Consider the following 20,218-nt stretch of genomic DNA (forward strand, 5'->3'; position numbering starts at 1 on the left):
AGCTTTTTCTGACTGTGTCATTCATTACAGCAAAAATAGGTGGGTGTGTGAGTCATAGCAAGCTCCCCACCTTGTTTTAGGCAACTAATCCAGAAAGACAGGACCCTTCCTATTAGCAAGTCATGTCTCTGGTATAGGGTGTTAAGGGAGTAGGCTCCAAAGCCAGACTTGCCTAGGCTCACACTCTGGTTCCATTACCATTATCTGAGTGACCTTTGACACTCTTAGAGTATCTGGTTTCTTATCTAAAAACCATTGCTCTTGCTCCCTCATAGAGGTGTGGTAATGATTCAGTGAGATGTTTAGAAAACTAAGTGCAGTACTGACAATAGTAATGGCCAGTCGATGCTAGCAGCCGTGATGGCCGTAGTTTTGGTGGTGATGGTATGACTGCTGCTGATTCTTTGCAGTGAGGCCTGTGCAGTGCCTGGCACTAGGAACAGTGCACGTCAGCAAAGGTGACGGTCATGTCGGTGATAGTGCTGGTGGTGGTGATGGTATTCAACACGATGCTGGAGACCGAGGGGATGGCACCGCTGGTGGTGTGAGTGGTACTCACGGTGGTAAGGGCAATGGTGCTGCTGGAGGTGGTGGTGGTGCTTCTGCCCCCGATTCTTCTCACTGAGGTCTGTGCAGTGCCTGGCACTAGGAAGTCAGTCAACGTTAGCAGTGGTGATGGTACGTTGGTGACCGTGATGGTGGTGATGGCAATGGTGCTGCTGGAGGTGGTGGTGGTGCTTCTGCCCCTGATTCTTCTCACTGAGGTCTGTGAAGAAACAGTTCTCCTGCCTGTGATAAGTAACACGATTCCCATCTCTTAACAGCTCCCAAGTATTCTTGATCTCTTCCGAGTAGATACAGATTCTGCTTTTCCACAGTGTCTTGACATTCCAGGAATGAAAATTCACACTCCTCTGGCTCAAAAATACAGCAAGTTTTCATCCTTAATTTTCCTTTTCCAAGCTATGTTCATCATCTTAGCACTCTTTTGAATCTTGTTTTAGTTTCCTCCATCCCTAGGGGACTCAGAAGCCCTTTCAACCTCCCCTCGAGTCAGGAGCCTACTTTGTGTTTGCAGCATGGACAATGACCACCTTTGGGGAAAGAACATTTCTCTGAAACATATGCCCCATAGATCCACACATTGATGTCTAGACTTCGTGAGTAGCAAGATGAGCCATGATCCTCCGCATTCCCCTGGAGACTGCCCACATGCTCACTGTTCTTCTGTACTGACTCTTCCTTCCCTTCTTCCACCTCCTGATCTGAAGAATTATGGTGGAGAATTTAGCAGCCTCTCCTCGTGGATGTGCTCCCATGCAGGCCTCCCACACGCAGCTGAGGAAATCTCCCACCTGCCTGAGATCCCCAAGGCACACAGTAACACACAACACAAGCTGAGTGAAATAACAGCAGATTCAGGAATTTATTCTCAGTTCTCCTCTGGCATGTTTTCTAGATTAGACCGCCAAGCCAACAAAACCCCTCACTTTATATTTATTTTTTTATTTTATTTTATTTTAATTTTATTTTATTTTTAAACTTAACATAATTGTATTAGTTTTGCCAAATATCAAAATGAATCTGCCACAGGTATACATGTGTTCCCCATCCTGAACCCTCCTCCCTCCTCCCTCCCCATTCCATCCCTCTGGGTCGTCCCAGTGCACCAGCCCCAAGCATCCAGTATCGTGCATTGAACCTGGACTGGCAACTCGTTTCATACATGATATTTTACATGTTTCAATGCCATTCTCCCAAATCTTCCCACCCTCTTCCTCTCCCACAGAGTCCATAAGATTGTTCTATACATCAGTGTCTCTTTTGCTGTCTCATACACAGGGTTATTGTTACCATCTTTCTAAATTCCATATATATGCATTAGTATACTGTATTGGTGTTTTTCTTTCTGGCTTACTTCACTCTGTATAGTTTACACACTATGATGTATGTTAGTCTGATTGCTGAATTTGCTTTCCACCAAGTTGGGTAAACTGAGCCACAGGGAGGCTGCATGACAGGAATGCATCACACAGAAGGAACACAGCCTCCTGACTCCAGCTGGCTTCTCTCTATGGCCTCACCCATGGTCTCACTGGTGTCCGGGTACCTGAGCATCATGGTCCTGTGGTCCTGCATCCCAGCATTCCAGACTTGCTGTCATTCTGGATGATGCTTTCAAGCAGTTAGGAAGGATAACTGTATGCACTCAGCCTTAGCCACCTCGAGATGGAAACCTGCTCAGAGCAGCAAATTTTTCTGGATCCCCACCAAAGACACTGAAGGAAGGTCTGGGAACAGGTCTGAATCAACTGAAAGGAGGGAAGGATGATGGAGGGAGCACCCCCTCCAACAGGCTCCCTTGCTATTAGAGCCTCCGGGAGCTGAGTCCTGCTAACTTGGGGGAGGTGGTTCTGTGCTCACCCTCCTCGAGTGGACACAGCCCCAGCATGCTGATCCTGCTGGTGCTGTGGCTGACAGCCCCCACATGGCGCAGTGATGCAGTGCAGGATGCTAATGGGCTTTCATTGATTCTGCTGACAAGGCCAGTGAGAGTGTCATGTAACATGAAAGAATGCTGGAGCCTAACCTGGCTTTGGAGAAGGCGATGGCACCCCACTCCAGTACTCTTGCCTGGAAAATCCCATGGATGGAGGAGCCTGGTGGGCTGCAGTCCATGGGGTCACTAAGAGTCGGACACGACTGAGTGACTTCACTTTCACGCACTGGAGAAGGAAATGGCAACCCACTCCAGTGTTCTTGCCTGGAGAATCCCAGGGACAAGGGAGCCTGGTGGGCTGCCATCTATGGAGTCGCACAGAGTCGGACACGACTGAAGCGACTTAGCAGCACAGCAACCTGGCTTACGAGACCCTGGGTGTGTGTGTGGGCACATGCAGTGAGGGGTCCGAGAAGGGCGTTTTGCAACAGTGATTTAGATATCTTACAGCTAGACAAGTTGGAATGGAATGGACATTCCACAAATCAGAATGACTGTTCTAAGGTACACCTCTGATTCTCAGCTCCCCTTCATGCCCCAACCTGTGTTTTAGTGATAGAACATGACCTTTATGAGTAGTTCTCAGTTTTAGGAGCAGCGAATGAATCATTCAGGAAGCTTCTTATGATCATATATTTCTAGGTCCCATTCCTACAAGTCCAAAATGGGCCTAGAAATCTGTATTTTTGCCAGTTTTGCAGTGAAGCTAATGCTGCAGTCCACAGGACACACCCTAAGAGACACTAAACACAGCCCTGTGGCTTTCTCCCATATTCCATCTTTTGCTAAGATATGTCTGCATATAGTTTTTTGGGGGATTTTAAGAATTGAGAGCCACTGGTGGAAAACACCTGATCAGCTCTGTTGGGGTGCTCCAGGCAGCATGGACCAGAGGGGAGACAAGGAGGCCCGCTCATTCCAAGAGAACCACCCAAGTGGCTGAGACATGGCCCAGGCCATCCCTGTTTACTGTTGGGCAGCCTGTTTTCCCTGCATTTGTATGTAGGGAAGCTCATGAGTCTGGGCTGTCTGCCAACTGGGTCATACTTCAGGAGTCCTCCAGGGTGGGAACTGCCCCCACTTCCCTCCAGGCTGCAGAAGGGAAATGGTCAGTGAAACTGGGACAGGGGAGCCCTGGGAGATGTGCTTGCAGACGGGGAGGCACCCGGCGGGGAGGACTCACGGCTTGGTCCGCGGATCTTGATGGGCTTACTGCTGGTCATGGACTGGGAGCACGTCTGACACAAGCATTCCTTCCCACTGAAGGTCACCTTGTCTCCAATGGGGAAGGGCTTCCTGTGAGGAGGAAGAAGAAGGAATTCAACACCTCCTCTCCAGAGGGCTGTGTGTCTATAGGTGACTTGACGATATGTGCTTGAAGATCTCTGGTAGCACATACAGCACATATAGAGTACCAGCTACATTCATGGGCTGTTCCCGGGGCAGAGCTAAACCACTCAGTCAGGATCAGGACTGGAAGGAGATCCAGTTGGGCCATTTACATGATTTTTAAACATTGGGAAAATCACAGCACTTATTTGAGCTTACATTTCTCCTCTACACAACGGTGGTGGTGGTGGCTTAGTCGCAAAGTCGTGTCTGACTCGTGTGACCCCATGGACTATAGCCTGGAAGGCTCCTCTGTCCATGGAATTCTCCAGGCAAGAATACTGGAGTGGGTTTCCATTTCCTTCTATGCAATAAAGAGGCTAAAAGCTCGTCTCAGGGGTGCTTCCTCTTGGAAGGATGTCTTCCCAACTTGACCTATCCCTGTATGTCAGGAAGAACTCAATTCAATTTGCCAAAACGTCTTCCTTTTACTCCCCAGGAACCTTAGACACCCATAGAGAACCTCTTCCTCTGCTCATCTGCCTTTGAACCGTTGGGAGTTCCACAGCTCAGGAATCTCAAGCTTGTCCTGTCCTGCCTCCCTAACTAAATATAAACTGTTTAGAACCCTCAGCACAGCCAATCCCATCACGCTCATGAAGTCTAGAATGGCTGTTAACATGGGTTCTGAGCACACGGCCCTAAGCCTGCTGTGGTTCTCTGCCCTCACATTAGCGACTGAACAATGGAGGGAGTGCCGGGGGGGGGTGTTGTCACAGCCCAGGCACTCACTACCGCTACAAGGACATGGATCATGACCTTGAGAAGACACCTCATCTCCACTGGGCTTCACAAAACCTCCACGTTACACTATGTGGACCCTACTGGGCAAACTTCCAATGGTTCTGGCATTCTAGGACCTAAGGCCCAGGTTTTAAGGGCTGGATGAAAGAATGAATGCCACTGGATGATATTTTCTTAGGCACTGTGCCATTAGTCTCAATCAAAAACCCCAAGTGGTTAATAACTCTAACTGGTAACAAAGAGATGGTTATTTTATGAGAAGAATAACTGATCTATAAATTACTTTCCCTATGAAAAAGTACATACATATACTCCAATAGTGTTTTACTTATGACTTAGAGCAGTCCATTAAATGTTAAAATATTGGTGGACAGGGTTGAGGTTTTCTTTATTTTTTGTCTCCTTAATATGGTATTTGGTATACAGTGGGTCCTTAAGGTACATTTGCTAAGTTAACAAGTAATGGGGATGCTTGGGGTGGGGAGGAGGCAGATGGTGAGCTTTCCATCAAGGTCTTGAGAATGGAGAGAGTAACATGGAACATATACAGTACCGTATATAAAATAGATAGTCAATGGGAATTTGCTGTATGACTCAGGGAACTCAAACCAGGGCTCTGTAACAGCCTAGAGGGATGGGATGAGGTGGAAGGTGGGAAGGAGGTTCAAGAGTGGGGGGACATAGGTATACCTATGGCTGATTCATGTTGATGTATGGCAGAAACCAACATAATATTGTAAAGAATTATCCTTCAATTAAAAATAAATTGTAAAGTCTTGAGAAGGTGGATGAAGAACATTATGATAAAGAAAAGAATAATAAAATCAGACAGAATTTGGTACCAGTCACTGAGCGGTCTCTGCAGGTACTGTCTCATTTATTTTCCTGAAAACCTAGAGAAGTTGGACTGGTTTGGTGCCCATTTTACCAATGAAGCTGAGGCTTACAGAGGTGGGGTCACCTCCAGGGTTGTGGAGGAAGGCGATAAATAGACATCCTAGGACCACATGTAGCTGAGGATGTGAGAGCCTGAGCCAGACCTGTGGATTCCACACTGAGTCTTGAGAGGCCATGGCACTCAGTGGTTCCTTTGGGGCCTTTTGATGAGAAATAGGAGACTTGAGTGTAGGGGCTCAGATCTTTACTCTGCCTTCATCTTGGGACAAACTAGTGTTTTGTATGAGACCACATCTAACAGACAGGATTCAGTTGCTAAATGTTCAAAACCATTTGCTTGTCAAGTCCTCCCACCCCTGAGAGTCTAGGAATGAAAGTGTTCACCTCGAGATCTGCCTGGGAAAGGCCATTTCTTCCCTTCCCCAGGGACCGAGGCAGGGTCCCCAGCCCTCACTGGCCACCCACTCACTTGCACAAGCTGCACACGAAGCACTTGGGGTGGTAGGTGCGGCCCAGCGCGGAGATGACCTCGCCCGTGATGAAGTCCCGGCAGCTGTCGCAGCGGGTGCCGTAGAGTTGCTGGTAGTCCTGGGTGCAGATGTACTCCTGGTTCTTGAAGAAGAAGCCTGACTGGGCTAGGCCACAGCCACACACTTTAGGAAACAAGGAGGGAAATAAAGGCAGGTGAGTCCAAGGAAGGGTCTGCGAGCAGGAGGTTCTTGCTGGGGATGAGGCTGGAGGCTGACTCAGTTACAAGCGACCAGAGAATGGTGACACATGGGAACTCATGGGCCTCTGGGGCCAGTGCTTCTTAAAGGATTGTCTGACGATGACTTGCATCAGAATCACCTGGAAAACTTCTGGAGATGCAGCTGCCGGGGCCTGAATCAGACTCTCTGGGGTTGCAGAGCCTAGGCACCTGCATTTTTAGCACAACTCCCTGGCTGACCCTGATGCACTGCTGCTGCTGCTGCTGCTACTAAGTCGTTTCAGTCGTGTCCAACCCAGTGAAACCCCATAGACGGCAGCCCACCAGGCTCCCCCATCCCTGGGATTCTCTAGATAAGAATACTGGAGTGGGTTGCGCACTGACACCAGCCATGTTGTACAGTCCTCTTAAGATATAGGCCATGCGGCTCACACAATGCAACACAGCTAGTGATACCATGATTTAATAAAGGAATCATTCAGTTAAAAATTTCCTGGGCATTTCCTGTGTGTACGAGTCTGTGCTAGATGAAGACAACTTAGAATGTCAATGGGATATATGATTTGAAGATTATAATCTGTCCGCATCAAAAGTCTTTTGAGATATCCTGGTGGACGAGATGAAGTAATGTAGGGCGGATAATAGAAGAGCACGTGGACATAATTATAGGTGTCTGAACAACTAAATCATGGGGGACCCCCTCCCCCAAAGGACTTAGAAATGTGGGGAATGAGATTTCCCTCTGAGAGTTATGAAATCAACACATAATGGGAAGAGCAGAAAGAGGCTAAGTTTCCTTCAAGATATCGAATGACTCTCAGGGCCCCCAAAACTGCTGAGTATATTGATCCAGTTAAAACAAGGATGGGTCAGCCAGGAAGGGACCAGTCAGCAACAAAGGAAAGCAGCTGGAGAGCTCTTTCAAATCCTCCTCGTTCAGAGTTTGCATTCACCAAGTGACTGTCTGACAGTTTGACTTTTTACATAGGTTGCCTTTGGGAAGAAGCAGCTGATCAGGGCAATGTGAACTGATACAACAGAGAGTTACAGCTCTTGTTTACGGTAATAAACAGGCACTTAGCTTTAATACATCGGTTTCCCAAAAATGTAGTTAGCCTGACTCAGCTTTATCAAAGACTTGGCCTGGACCGGGTGACATCACCCCAGTAAATACCCTCTCATTTTTAACAGGCAAAGTTGTTTTCCAAAAGCAGCTTGGTTAAAGGTAGGAGGGACTTCCAGGTGAATGTCAGAAGTATTTCACAAGTGTTTATTTACTCTGCAGGCCAGAGGTAGGATTAAAGGGCCAAGGTGAGGGAGCAGGGCAGCTTCAAAGTGAATTCACATGTCACAGCACCAGGGAAAACAGTCTAGGTCAGTGACAGACTCTACTCTGGAAGTCTGACCACCTGGTCTCTGGCCTTGTCACTGCCACTAACTCCCTGGGTGACGATGACCTTGGCTGTCTGTAATCTGGGGCCTCTGTTCACTGCTATGCAAAAAGCAGAAACTGGACAAGAAATGACCTGAGATTTTCTTCTGATATTGACATCCTGTGAGTCTAGAAGAAGAAGAGCTTTATTCAGGGCTGACTATGTGTCTAAACATTTAAAACTCTGTATGAGGTAGAGCCGGAGGCCCATAGAGACCAGCCCTCTGGGCTGGCGAGTGGAGGAGGTGGTGGTGGAGGTAGCAAGTGGGGCAGGGTCCATCTTTCATCAGGCTTCATCTTTCATCAGCATTCATGAAAACTCATCATATCAAACAATGACTGGTCTGGAGGGCAGGCAAGGCCAGAGAACAGGCTGTTCTGGAGTGTGCAGGTGGCAGATCGATTGATGGCTGTGGAATTAGTTAGGTCATGGCCTATGACATCCCTGGAAAGAGCTCCTGTTTTTTCCCTTCTTTTCTCTCCTTTGTGTCCCCTGCCAATTCTACTCCCAGAGTCACCTCTCCCAGTGGAGAAAACCAGGAGGCCATACAAAAACTTGGAACAATCAGTTCCTTCGTTTCCCCCAAGGAGCTGAAGGAGGAAGTTTTTGGTAGAAAGGATGTAAGAGTTGATAAGAATCCCATGTTCCTGGAAATACAGTGGGGAACACGAAGTGGAAGGTAGGCTTGACCAGCATGACAGATGTGTTTGAGCCTGAGCAGAGGTCTTCATTCAAATAACAAGAAAGGCCACGGGAAGGGTCTGCAGTATGGAAGTGACATGCAATTCATATATCCAGGGCAGTCATTATTTTGTGAATCAAAAAATAAAGTCTTATAATTAAAATAAAGATCATATGGTCTGACAATGGGACAGAATATGAGAACTCAGAACTGCTTCAAGAAAATAAAGAATGAAAGCTCACTATAAATATAATGCCTAGAAGAGGCTTTACACCCAGCCTTACTGTGTTTCAGTGGAAAATGTACTATTTTGAGGGTCACTGGACCTTCCTCCATATTTCTATTCTAGCACTCAAGTGCTGTGTGACTTTGAAAAAGTGACTTCACCTCTCTGGAGTTCAGCTGCCTCATTTGTAAAATGAGGGAGGTATGTGGTAACTGAGGACACATCAGCGTCTAAGAGTCTAGGATTCTGTCATATAATTCTGTTGATTTTCAACTTTTCAAATGAGACAGTTTTATGGACTTTCAAAGTCCTTTCAAAGAAGGTCCCCTGAGGGGGATTTCATTCATTATTTTAAACATTTAAATTGTGAAATATACATATAGAAAATGTAATAAATATACCACACTGTATACTGTACACTGTAAAGAAGAAACATAAAATACGCCCCCAGGTATCCATTAGTGAACTTATGAAACAACGTTACCAGCACCTTGGAATCCCATTCATCACCCTAAGAATGCCTCCTCTCCACACTCCTTTCCCGAATCATGAGTTTATCAATCTCTTTGCTTTTCTTTACAGTTTTACTACCTTTGCTGCTGCTGCTGCTAAGTCACTTCAGTCGTGTCCGACTCCACAAACAATACTATTGTTTAGTTTTGCCTGTTTTTGAATTTTATACAGATGGAATCATACTGCATTAACTCTTCTGTGTAATTTACTGCTTCGTTTTCTCAGTGTTATGGTTTTGAAATTCATTCGTGTCGATGCACCTAATTGTGGTTCCTTTGTTTTGCTGTGCTGTATGCAACTGTGTGACCACATCTGCTGCTACTGCTAAGTCGCTTCAGTCGTGTCCGACTCTGTGAGACCCAATAGATGGCAGCCCACCAGGCTCCCCTGTCCCTGGGATTCTCCAGGCAAGAACACTGGAGTGGGTTGCCATTTCCTTCTCCAATGCATGAAAGTGAAAAGTGAAAGTGAAGTCACTCAGTCATGTCCCACTCTTAGTGACCCCATGGACTGCAGCCCACCAGGCTCCTCCGTCCATGGGATTTTCCAGGCAAGAGTACTGGAGTGGGGTGCCATATCACAACTGATCTATTCCACCTGTCCTAGATACAACTCCTTTACAAGTATCAGTACATGATTTACAGATCCTATCTTTCATTCTATGTGTTTACTTTTTACATTCCTGATGATCTATTTTGAAGCAAAAGAATTTTAAATTTTGATGATGTTTATTTTTCCCCAGTTGCTTTCTTTGTTATCATGTCCAAGAAGGCTTTGCCTAACTTAACGTCACGAATATTTGCTCCTATATTTTGACTCACTTTGAGTTAATTTTTGTGTATGGTGTGAAGAAGACTCCAATTTTATTTTTGTGTGTGTACATATGTTCAGTTTTCCTAGCAACATTTGTTGAAGACTATTCTTTCCCTATTGAATTATTTTGGTTGTCTTGATAATATTCAGCTGGCCATAAATATAAGACTGCATTTTTAAAATTTAATTAATTAATTGATTTTTGGCTGTGCTAGGTCTTGCTGCTTTCTCTACTCGTGATGAGCAGGGTCTACTCTCTAGGTGCAGCGTGTAGGTCTCTCACTGCAGTGGCTTCTCCTGTGGGGCACAGGCTCCAAGGCATGAGGGCTTCAGTAGTTGCAACACATGGGCTCTGGAGCATAGGCTATTATAGAGCACCATTGAACAATTGGGCTCTAGAGTATGGGCCCAGTGGCTCCATGGCATGTGGTATCTTCCCAGATCAGGGATCGAACCCGTTTCTCCTGCACTGGCAGATGGATTCTTTACCACTGAGCCACCAAGGAAGCCCAGGGCTTTATCTTTGCCTCTCATTTCTACTCTCTATGATCTCTATGTCTATCGTTGTACCACACTGTTGTGTTTATTGTAGCTTTGCAGTAAGCTTTTAAAGTGGGAATTTTGAGTCTTCCAACTTTGTTCTTCTTTTTAAAGATTATTTTGGTTTTTCTATGTCTCTAATTTCACATACATTTTAGAATCAGTTTGACAATTTCTGCAAAGAAGTCAGTGGGGATGTTCATAGGGATTACATGTGCTATGAACTGAATAGTGTCCTCCCCAGATGTGTATGTTGAAGCCCCAAGCCATAACGTGATGGTATTTAGATAGGTGGCCTTTAGGGGATAATTAGGTTTAGATGAGGCCATAGGATGGGACCCTCATTATGGGATTAGTGCCCTCATTAGAAGAGACACCAGCAAACTTGCTCATTCTCTTTCTCATTCTCATCTTCCCTCCTTCCCTCCCTCCCCTCCACCTCTTTCCCTCCCTCTCGGAAAATGTGAGGACACAATGAGAAGGTACCTGTCGGCAAGACAGGAAGACAGCTTTCCATAACCTGACTCTGCTGACACCATGATCTTGGACTTGCAACCTCCAGAATTGTGAGAAAATACATTACTGCTGTTTATGTCACCCAATCTTCATTTTGTTATGGCAGCCTGAGCTGACTAAGATAGCGCCAAGTTTGTAGACTGACCTGAGAATATCGCCATCAAAACAAGATTTCTGATCCATGAACATGGTATATTTTTTCACTTATTCTTTAATTTTTTATAGCTTTCAAAGTATAAATTTTATGCCTTCATTAAATTTATTCTTATGCATTTTATTTGATGCTATTGTAAAGGGAATTTTTTTCTCAATTTTATTTTCAGATTGTTCATTCTAAGTACCTAGAAATACAACTAATTCTGGTAAACTGATCTTGTAACTTGAAATCTGATCAACTTGTTACTTCTAATAGTTTTTAGTGCATTCCTTGGGATTTGTTATACACAAGATCATGCCATGGACAAATAGAGATATTCTTATTTCCTTTTCAATCTGGGTGTCTTTTATTTCATTTTCTTGCCTAACTGACCTACCATGAACTTTCAGTACAATGTTAAACAGAAGTGGTAAGAGCAGACTTTTTTTATTAATATTTTTGATCTCAAAGGGAATCAGTCAGTCAGTCTTTCACCATTAAGTATGATGTTAGCTGTTGGTTTGCCTTTGTTCTTGAAAGATAGTTTTGCTGAATATATAAATTTTTAGGTACTTCTTTCAGTACATAAAGATATTATTTCACTGTTCTCAGATTTCCTTATTGCTACTAAAACTTTAGCTGTCAGCTTATTTACCATTAACATGCAGATGTCCTGGCTCTTCTCTCTGGCTACTTTTAAGATGGGTTTTTTTGGGGGTGGGGAGGGGAGGTTGTTTTTGGTGATCTGCAGTTTCACTATGATGTGTGTAGGTAGATTTCTTTTATATTTTCCTACTGGGATTTATTAAGTTTCCTAGATTCAAGGATTTGTGTCTTTCAACAGTTATACATAATTCAAAGATGCTATCTCTTCAAATATTGTCCTCCTACTCATGTCCTCTATTATATCTCTGTAGAACTCTGATTAGGTATATGTCAAACTCTCTCCTATATTCTCCATGTATAAACTTCTCTTTTATTTTTACCACTTTCTTGTATTTCTGGGCTGTAAATATATACCACTCTCTTTGCTGCTGCTGCTAAGTTGCTTCAGTCGTGTCCGACTCTGTGCGACCCCAGAGACGGCAGCCCACCAGGCTTCCTTGTCGCTGGGATTCTCCAGGCAAGAACGCTGGAGTGGGTTGCCATTTCCTTCTCCAATGCATGAAAGTGAAAAGTGAAAGTGAAGTCGCTCACCACTCTCTTTACTGAATCTTAAAGTTTATTGTCTTTTCAACAACATCTGATCTGCTATTTAATCCATACACTGAATTTTAAATTTTAAATACTATACATTTTTATGTCTAAAAGGTATATTGTTTCTTTTTCAAATCTGCTGTTGTTATAATGTATTGTCTCTTGTTCATTGTTTTTGCAGGCTTCTCTTGTTTAAATGTATTGAAAGTAGTTATACAATGTCAGAAAACTTCAATCTATAAAGTCTCCAAGGTTCCCATTCTACTCTCCATCATTCTGCTGGCTTTCTCTCATTATGATTTGTGCATTTTTTACTGGAGTTATTCATTATGATAATAATGTTATCTGTAGAAACTCTTTGAGGTCTAGAATAAACCTGGCCTTTGCCAAGTGTGGGATCACTTTAAAATTCTGTTTCACTTTCAAAAATGCCAAATGTATAGCATGAAAATAGAATGTGAATCCATATAAAGAGTGGGTATGGTCAGACATTTTGTTACAAATTTTGCTGTATTATACCCAGTGCCTAAGTTGGTACAGGAAAGTTTCAGTGCTGTTTCCTTTACTGGTTTACTTCTCATCCATCTATACATTGGGAGGAGGAAATTTAGTTTTACTCAGAGGTCTCCTGTTAGAATCCTATGTTGGTCAGGCTCTAGGCTTTGACTTCTATTCTCCATGATCCATCAAGGTAAAAGCTCAAGGTCTTCAAGATTTAGCATAAAACATGAGGATTAAATCTGGCATTGGCAGTCACACAAGGATTTCTGCTTTTATTTTTTTTTTTCACCTCTACAGATTCCTTCCTTTCATGTCAGCACAGTTGTGCACTTTAAAAGGGTTCTAAAAGAAATTCATAGAAATTTAGGGTTATTTAGGGTAACTAACAGAGAAGGCAATGGCACCCCACTCCAGTACTCTTGCCTGGAAAATCCCATGGACGGAGGAGCCTGGTAGGCTGCAGTCCATGGGGTCGCTAAGAGTCGGACACGACTGAGCGACTTCACTTTCACTTTTCACTTTCATGCATTGGAGAAGGAAATGGCAACCCACTCCAGTGTTCTTGCCTGGAGAATCCCAGGGACGGAGGAGCCTGGTGGGCTGCCGTCTCTGGGGTCGTACAGAGTCGGACACGACTGAAGCGACTTAGCAGCAGCAGCAGCAGCAGGGTAACTAATCCTTATACCATTTACTGCTGGAAACAAAAATACTCTCCAACTAAAGCTGACATTGAAAATATTCAGAAAAATGATAAGTTTTTCGGTCTTAAAATCTACCTTAAAAGATTTTCTATTATCTCCCTACGGTAGACTGTCAAAATGGCCAAATTCTTCATTTCTCTGTATTCACATCATTGAAATCTCATGTTCCAGCTCCTTCCACAAAAGTCAAAGTTTATTTCTCCATGATCTTGAATCTGGGTTGGCCATTTGACTTGTTTTGGGACATTAACAAGTATAACACAAGGTGAGGTACAAAATGGTCTTGCTTACTAAAGCCTGCTCTTTTGTTGCATTTGGAACTCAAAGACTACCATGCAAATGAGTCCAAGCCAGTCTGCTGAAGGACAAGAAGCCATATGGAGGTACTCAGGTCAACAGCCTGCCAACCACTGCCAGCTGACCCATCATATCATTATAATGAGGTGAGGAGAGAGAAGCAGAACCAAGTCAGATTGGAATAACTGCCCAGCCAACCCAGAGAAACATGAGCTAAATAAAAGACTGTTTTAAACTATTAAATTTTGGCTTAAAGCAAAAGAACAAACACAATCTGTTAAGAATATAACTGTAGATTCAAAGTTCAAACCACCTTATAACAATTTTATTGTTATTACTCTTTGTCCTGTCTCAGTTTCTGGGGATGTAAAAATGGTCACACACCAAGATACTCTCTTAGGTCAACTAGTACTAAAGGGGTTTGCCAATTCTCAATATAAAATACAAACCACAAAGAACTTTGCCAAGATGGAGTATAAGGACAAGAGCTCACTTTCTTATGAAAATACCAAGATCACAACTAACTGTTGAACAACTACCGAAAAAAAACCACTGGAACCTACCAAAAGAGATATCCTACATCCAAAGAAAAGGTGAAGCCACATCAAGATGGTAGTAGAGGAACTGCTGCTAAGTCACTTCAGTCGTGTCCAACTCTGTGTGATCCCATAGATGGCAGCCCACCAGGCTCCCCCATCCCTGGGATTCTCCAGGCAAGAACACTGGAGTGGGTTGCCATTTCCTTCTCCAATGCATGAAAGTGGAAAGTGAAAGTGAAGTTGCTCAGTCGTGTCCGACTCTTAGCGACCCCATGGACTGCAGCCTACCAGGCTCCTCCGTCCATGGGATTTTCCAGGCAGGAGTACTGGAGGGGGGTGCCATTGCCTTCTCCGAGGAGAGGAACAATCATTATCAAATCAAACCCCACAGCCCCTGGATGGGTGAATTACAAACTGAAAAACAATTATATCACAGAGTTTCTTTCACAGAAGTGAAAGTTCTGAGCCCCACATCAGGATCCCTAGCCTGGGGGTCTGGCATCAGGAGGAGGAGCTCCCAGAGCATCTTTTTTTTTTCTGAATCATCAGTTTAATTTCATGAACTGGTCACATGTGACACATTGCCAGACATCATTAAAATTTTTAGCAAATTACACTGAACCACTTTTTTCTAGATGATTATTTAAAAAAAATTTTAATTTTATATGTAGATAGAGTTAACATCTATCCTTCTGAAACTCTTCAATATACCACACTAACAAACTGGAGAATAAAAACTTTATGATTACCTCAGTAGCTGCAGAAAAATCTTTTGATAAAATTCAACACCCACTTATGACAAAAAGTCTCCAGAAAGTGGGCATAGGGGTAACCTTCCTCAACACAATAAAGGCCACATATGACAAACGTACAGTTAACATCATATTCAACAGTGAAAAGCTGAAAGCATTTCCTCTAAGACCAGGAATAAGACAAGGATATCAACTCTAGTCACTTTGATTCAATCCAGTTTTGGAAGTCCTAGCCATGGCAATCAGAGAAGAAAAAGAAATAAAAAGAATCCAGATTGGAAAAGAAGAAATAAAACTGTCACTGTTTGCAGATGACATGATACTGTACATCAGATCAGATCAGTTGCTCAGTTGTGTCCAACTCTTTGAGACCCCATGAATCGCAGTATGCCAGGCCTCCCTGTCCATCACCAACTCCCGGAGTTCATCCAGACTCACGTCCATCGAGTCAGTGATGCCATCCAGCCATCTCATCCTCTGGCGTCCCCTTCTCCTCCTGCCCCCAATCCCTCCCAGCATCAGAGTCTTTTCCAATGAGTCAACTCTGCGCATGAGGTGGCCAAAGTACTGGAGTTTCAGCTTCAGCATCATTCCTTCCAAAGAAATCCCAGGGCTGATCTCCTTCAGAATGGACTGGTTGGATCTCCTTGCAGTCCAAGGGACTCTCAAGAGTCTTCTCCAACACCACAGTTCAAAAGCATCAATTCTTCGGCGCTCAGCCTTCTTCACGGTCCAACTCTCACATCCATACATGATTACGGGAAAAACCATAGCCTTGACTAGACGAACCTTTGTTGTCAAAGTAATGTCTCTGCTTTTGAATATGCTGTCTAGGTTGGTCATAACTTTCCTTCCAAGGAGTAAGCGTCTTTTAATTTCATGGCTGCAGTCACCATCTGCAGTGATTTTGGAGCCCAGAAAAATAAAGTCTGACACTGTTTCCACTGTTTCCCCATCTATTTCCCATGAAGTGGTGGGACCGGATGCCATGATCTTCATTTTCTGAATGTTGAGCTTTAAGTCAACTTTTTCACTCTCCACTTTCACTTTCATCAAGAGGCTTTTGAGTTCCTCTTCACAAAATCCTAAAGATGCTACCAGAAAGCTATCAATACTATAGCTCATCAGTGAATTTGGTCAAGTTTTAGGATACAAAATTAATATGCAGAAATATGCATTCCTATATATTAACAATCAGAAAGAGAAATTAAAGAAATAATCCCATTTACCATCACATCAAAAAGAATAAAATACCAAGAAATAAACCTAGCTCAGGGGACAAAAGAACTGCATTCTGAAAGCTGTAAGATACTGAGGAAAAAAATCAAAGACGACACAAACAGATGGAAATATATACCATATTCTTGGATAGGAAGAATCAGTATTGTCAAAATGACTATACTACCCAAGGAAATCTACAGATTCAAGGCAAATCCCTACTGAATTACCAATGACATTGTTCACAGAACTAGAAGAGAAAAATCTTAAAACTTGTATGGAGACACAAAAGACTCCTAATTGCCAAAGCAATCTTGAGAAAGAAAAATGGAACTGAAAGAATCAGGCTCTGTGACTTCAGACTACACTACAAAGTCACAGTCATCAAAACAGTACGGTACTGGCACAAAAATAGAAATACAGATAAATGGAACAGGATAGAAAACCAGAAGTAAACCCATGCAGCTATGGTCAATTAACTTATGACAAATTGACTACACAATATCAGAAAGACAATCTCTTCAACATATGGTACAGTGAAAACTGGAAAGCTACATTTAAAAAGTGAAATTAGATCATTCTTTAACACAATACACAAAAATAAGCTCAAAATGGATTACAGACTTAAACATGAGACTGGACACTATAAAACTTTTAGAGGAAAATATAGGCAGAACATTCTGAGATAAATTACAGCAATATCTTTTTCAATCCATCTCCCAGAATAATGGAAATAAAACCCAAAATAAACAAATAAAACCAAATAAACAAATGGAACCTACTTAAACTCAAAAGTTTTTGTAGAGCAAAGGATGATCACAAACAAAACAAAAAGACAACTCACAGATTGGGAGAAAATGTTTGCAAATGATGTGACTGACAAAGCATTAGCCTCTAAAATTTATAAACAGCTCATGATGCATAACAGCATCAAAATAAACAACTCAATCAGAAAATGGGCAGAAGACCTAAATAGACATTTCTCCAAAGAAGACATACAGATGGTCAAGAGGCACATGAAAAGATGTTCAACATGTCTAATTAGAGAAATGCAAATCAAAACTACAATAAGATATCACCTCACACCAGTCAGAATGGCTATCATAATAATAATAATAAAAAAATCCACAAACAATAAATGCTAGAGAGTGTGTGGAGAGAAAAGAGCCCTGCTACACTGTTGGTGGGAATCTAAATTGGGACAGTCATCATGGACAACAGTATGGAATTTTTTAGTTTTGTTTTTTCCTTAAAAAAGTAAAAATAGAGCTACAAGATGACCCTGAAATCCTACTCCTGGGCATATATGCAGAGAAAAACATGATCCAAAAGGATACATGCACCCCAGTGTTCATTGCAGTGCTGTTTACAATAGCCAAGACATGGAAGCAACCTAAATGTCCATCAACAGAGGCATGGATTAAGAAGATCTGGTACATATATATAATGGAATATCACTTAACCATTAAAAAGAATGAAATAATGCCATTTATGGCAACATGGATGGACCTAGAGATCATCATACTGAGTGAAGTGAGTCAGATAGAGAGGGAGAAATATTATATGACATCTCTTATATGTGGAATCTAAAAAGAAATGATACAAATGAACTTACTTACAAAACAGGAAGAGAACCACAGACTTGGAAAACGAACTTATAGCTGCCAGGGGGAGGGATGGGGGAAGGGATAGTTGGAGAGTTCTGGATGGACATATGTACACTGCTATGTTTAAAATGGATAGCTGACAAGGACCTACTGTGTAATATACTGAACTCTGCTCAATGTTGTGTAGTGACCTAGATGGGAGGTGAGTTTGGGGAAGAATGGCTACATGTGTATGTATGACTGGGTCCTTTTGCTATTCACTTGAAATTGTCATATTATTTGTTAATGGACTATACCCGAATACAAAATAAAAGGTTGTTTTTTTTTTTTTTAAAAAGAGCAAGAAAAAAGTATTGTCAAAATGACTATACTACCCAAGGTAATCTACAGATTCAGTGCAATCTCTCTTAAATCACCAATGGAATTTTTCACAGAACTAGAACAAAAAGATTTAAAATTTGTATGGAAACACAATAGGCACCAGATAGCCAAAGCAATCTTGAGAAAGAAAAATGGAGTTGGAGGAATCAGGCTCAGACTTCAGTCTATACTATAAAGCTATAGTCATTAAAACAATATGGTGCTGGCACAAAATCAGAAATAAAGATCAGTAGAACAGGATAGAATGTCCAAAGATAAACCCATGAACCTATGGTCACCTAATCTAAGAAAAAGGAGGCAAAAATTTACAATGGATAAAAGATAGTCTCTTCAATAAATGTTGCTTGGAAAACTGGACAGCTACATGTAAAAGAATGAAATTAGAATAGTCCCTAACACCATACACAAAAATAAACTCAAAATGGATTAAAGACCTAAATGTAATGTTGGATACTATAAAACTCTTAAAGAAAAACATAGGCAGAACACTTTCTGTCATAAATCACAGTAATATCTTTTTCAATCCACCTCCTAATGAAAATAAGAACAAAAATAAACAAATGGGACCTCAGTTCAGTTCAGTCGCTCAGTTGTGTCCGACTCTTTGCGACCCCATGAATCACAGCATGCCAGGCCTCCCTGTCCATCACCAGCTCCTGGAGTTCATCCCGACTCACGTCCATCGAGTCAGTGATGCCATCCAGCCATCTCATCCTCTGGCGTCCCCTTCTCCTCCTGCCCCCAATCCCTCCCAGCATCAGAGTCTTTTCCAATGAGTCTGCGCGTGAGGTGGCCAAAGTACTGGAGTTTCAGCTTCAGCATCATTCCTTCCAAAGAAATCCCAGGGCTGATCTCCTTCAGAATGGACTGGTTGGATCTCCTTGCAGTACAAGGGACTCTCAAGAGTCTTCTCCAACACCACAGTTCAAAAGCATCAATTCTTTGGCGCTCAGCCTTCTTCGCGGTCCAACTCTCACATCCATACATGACCACTGGAAAAACCATAGCCTTGACTAGACGGACCTTTGTTGGCAAAGTAATGTCTCTGCTTTTCAATATGCTATCTAGGTTGGTCATAACTTTCCTTCCAAGGAGTAAGCGTCTTTTAATTTCACGGCTGCAGTCACCATCTGCAGTGATTTTGGAGCCCAGAAAAATAAACTCTGACACTGTTTCCACTGTTTCCCCATCTATTTCCCATGAAGTGATGGGACCGGATGCCATGAACTTAGTTTTCTGAATGTTGAGCTTTAAGTCAACTTTTTCACTCTCCACTTTCACTTTCATCAAGAGGCTTTTGAGTTCCTCTTCACTTTCTGCCATAAGGGTGGTGTCATCTGCATATCTGAGGTTATTGATATTTCTCCCGGCAATCTTGATTCCAGCTTGTGCTTCTTCCAGCCCAGCATTTCTCATGATGTACTCTGCATAGAAGTTAAATAAGCAGGGTGACAATATACAGCCTTGACGTACTCCTTTTCCTATTTGCAACCAGTCTGTTGTTCCACGTCCAGATCTAACTGTTGCTTCCTGACCTGCATACAGATTTCTCAAGAGGCAGGTCAGGTGGTCTGGTATTCCCATCTCTTTCAGAATTTTCCACAGTTTATTGTGATCCACACAGTCAAAGGCTTTGGCATAGTCAATAAAGCAGAAATAGATGGTTTTCTGGAACTCTCTTGCTTTTTCCATGATCCAGCGGATGTTGGCAATTTGATCTCTGGCTCCTCTGCCTTTTCTAAAACCAGCTTGAACATCAGGAAGTTCACGGTTCACATATTGCTGAAGCCTGGCTTGGAGAATTTTGAGCATTACTTTACTAGCATGTGACATGAGTGCAATTGTGAGGTTGTTTGAGCATTCTTTGGCATTGCCTTTCATTGGGATTGGAATGAAAACTGCCCTTTTCCAGTCCTGTGGCCACTGC

At 42.8% G+C, this 20,218-nt stretch overlaps 1 protein-coding gene across 8 annotated transcripts in view; it reads right to left on the minus strand.

Moving 5' to 3' along the window:
- The window catches only part of ABLIM3 (actin binding LIM protein family member 3), a 137,958-nt gene that overhangs the window by 66,959 nt on the left and 50,781 nt on the right, over window positions 1-20,218 (minus strand). For all 8 annotated transcript variants that reach the window (XM_025292448.3, XM_044947494.2, XM_044947493.2 and 5 more), the window contains 2 exons: window positions 6,000-6,183; window positions 3,684-3,796 (listed from right to left, as the gene is read on the minus strand). In XM_025292448.3, the coding sequence (XP_025148233.1) occupies window positions 3,684-3,796; window positions 6,000-6,183 (297 nt within the window). The remainder of the gene's footprint in view (window positions 1-3,683; window positions 3,797-5,999; window positions 6,184-20,218) is intronic.

The sequence above is a fragment of the Bubalus bubalis genome, chromosome 9, assembly GCF_019923935.1.
Source record: "Bubalus bubalis isolate 160015118507 breed Murrah chromosome 9, NDDB_SH_1, whole genome shotgun sequence".
Lineage (NCBI taxonomy): Eukaryota > Metazoa > Chordata > Mammalia > Artiodactyla > Bovidae > Bubalus > Bubalus bubalis.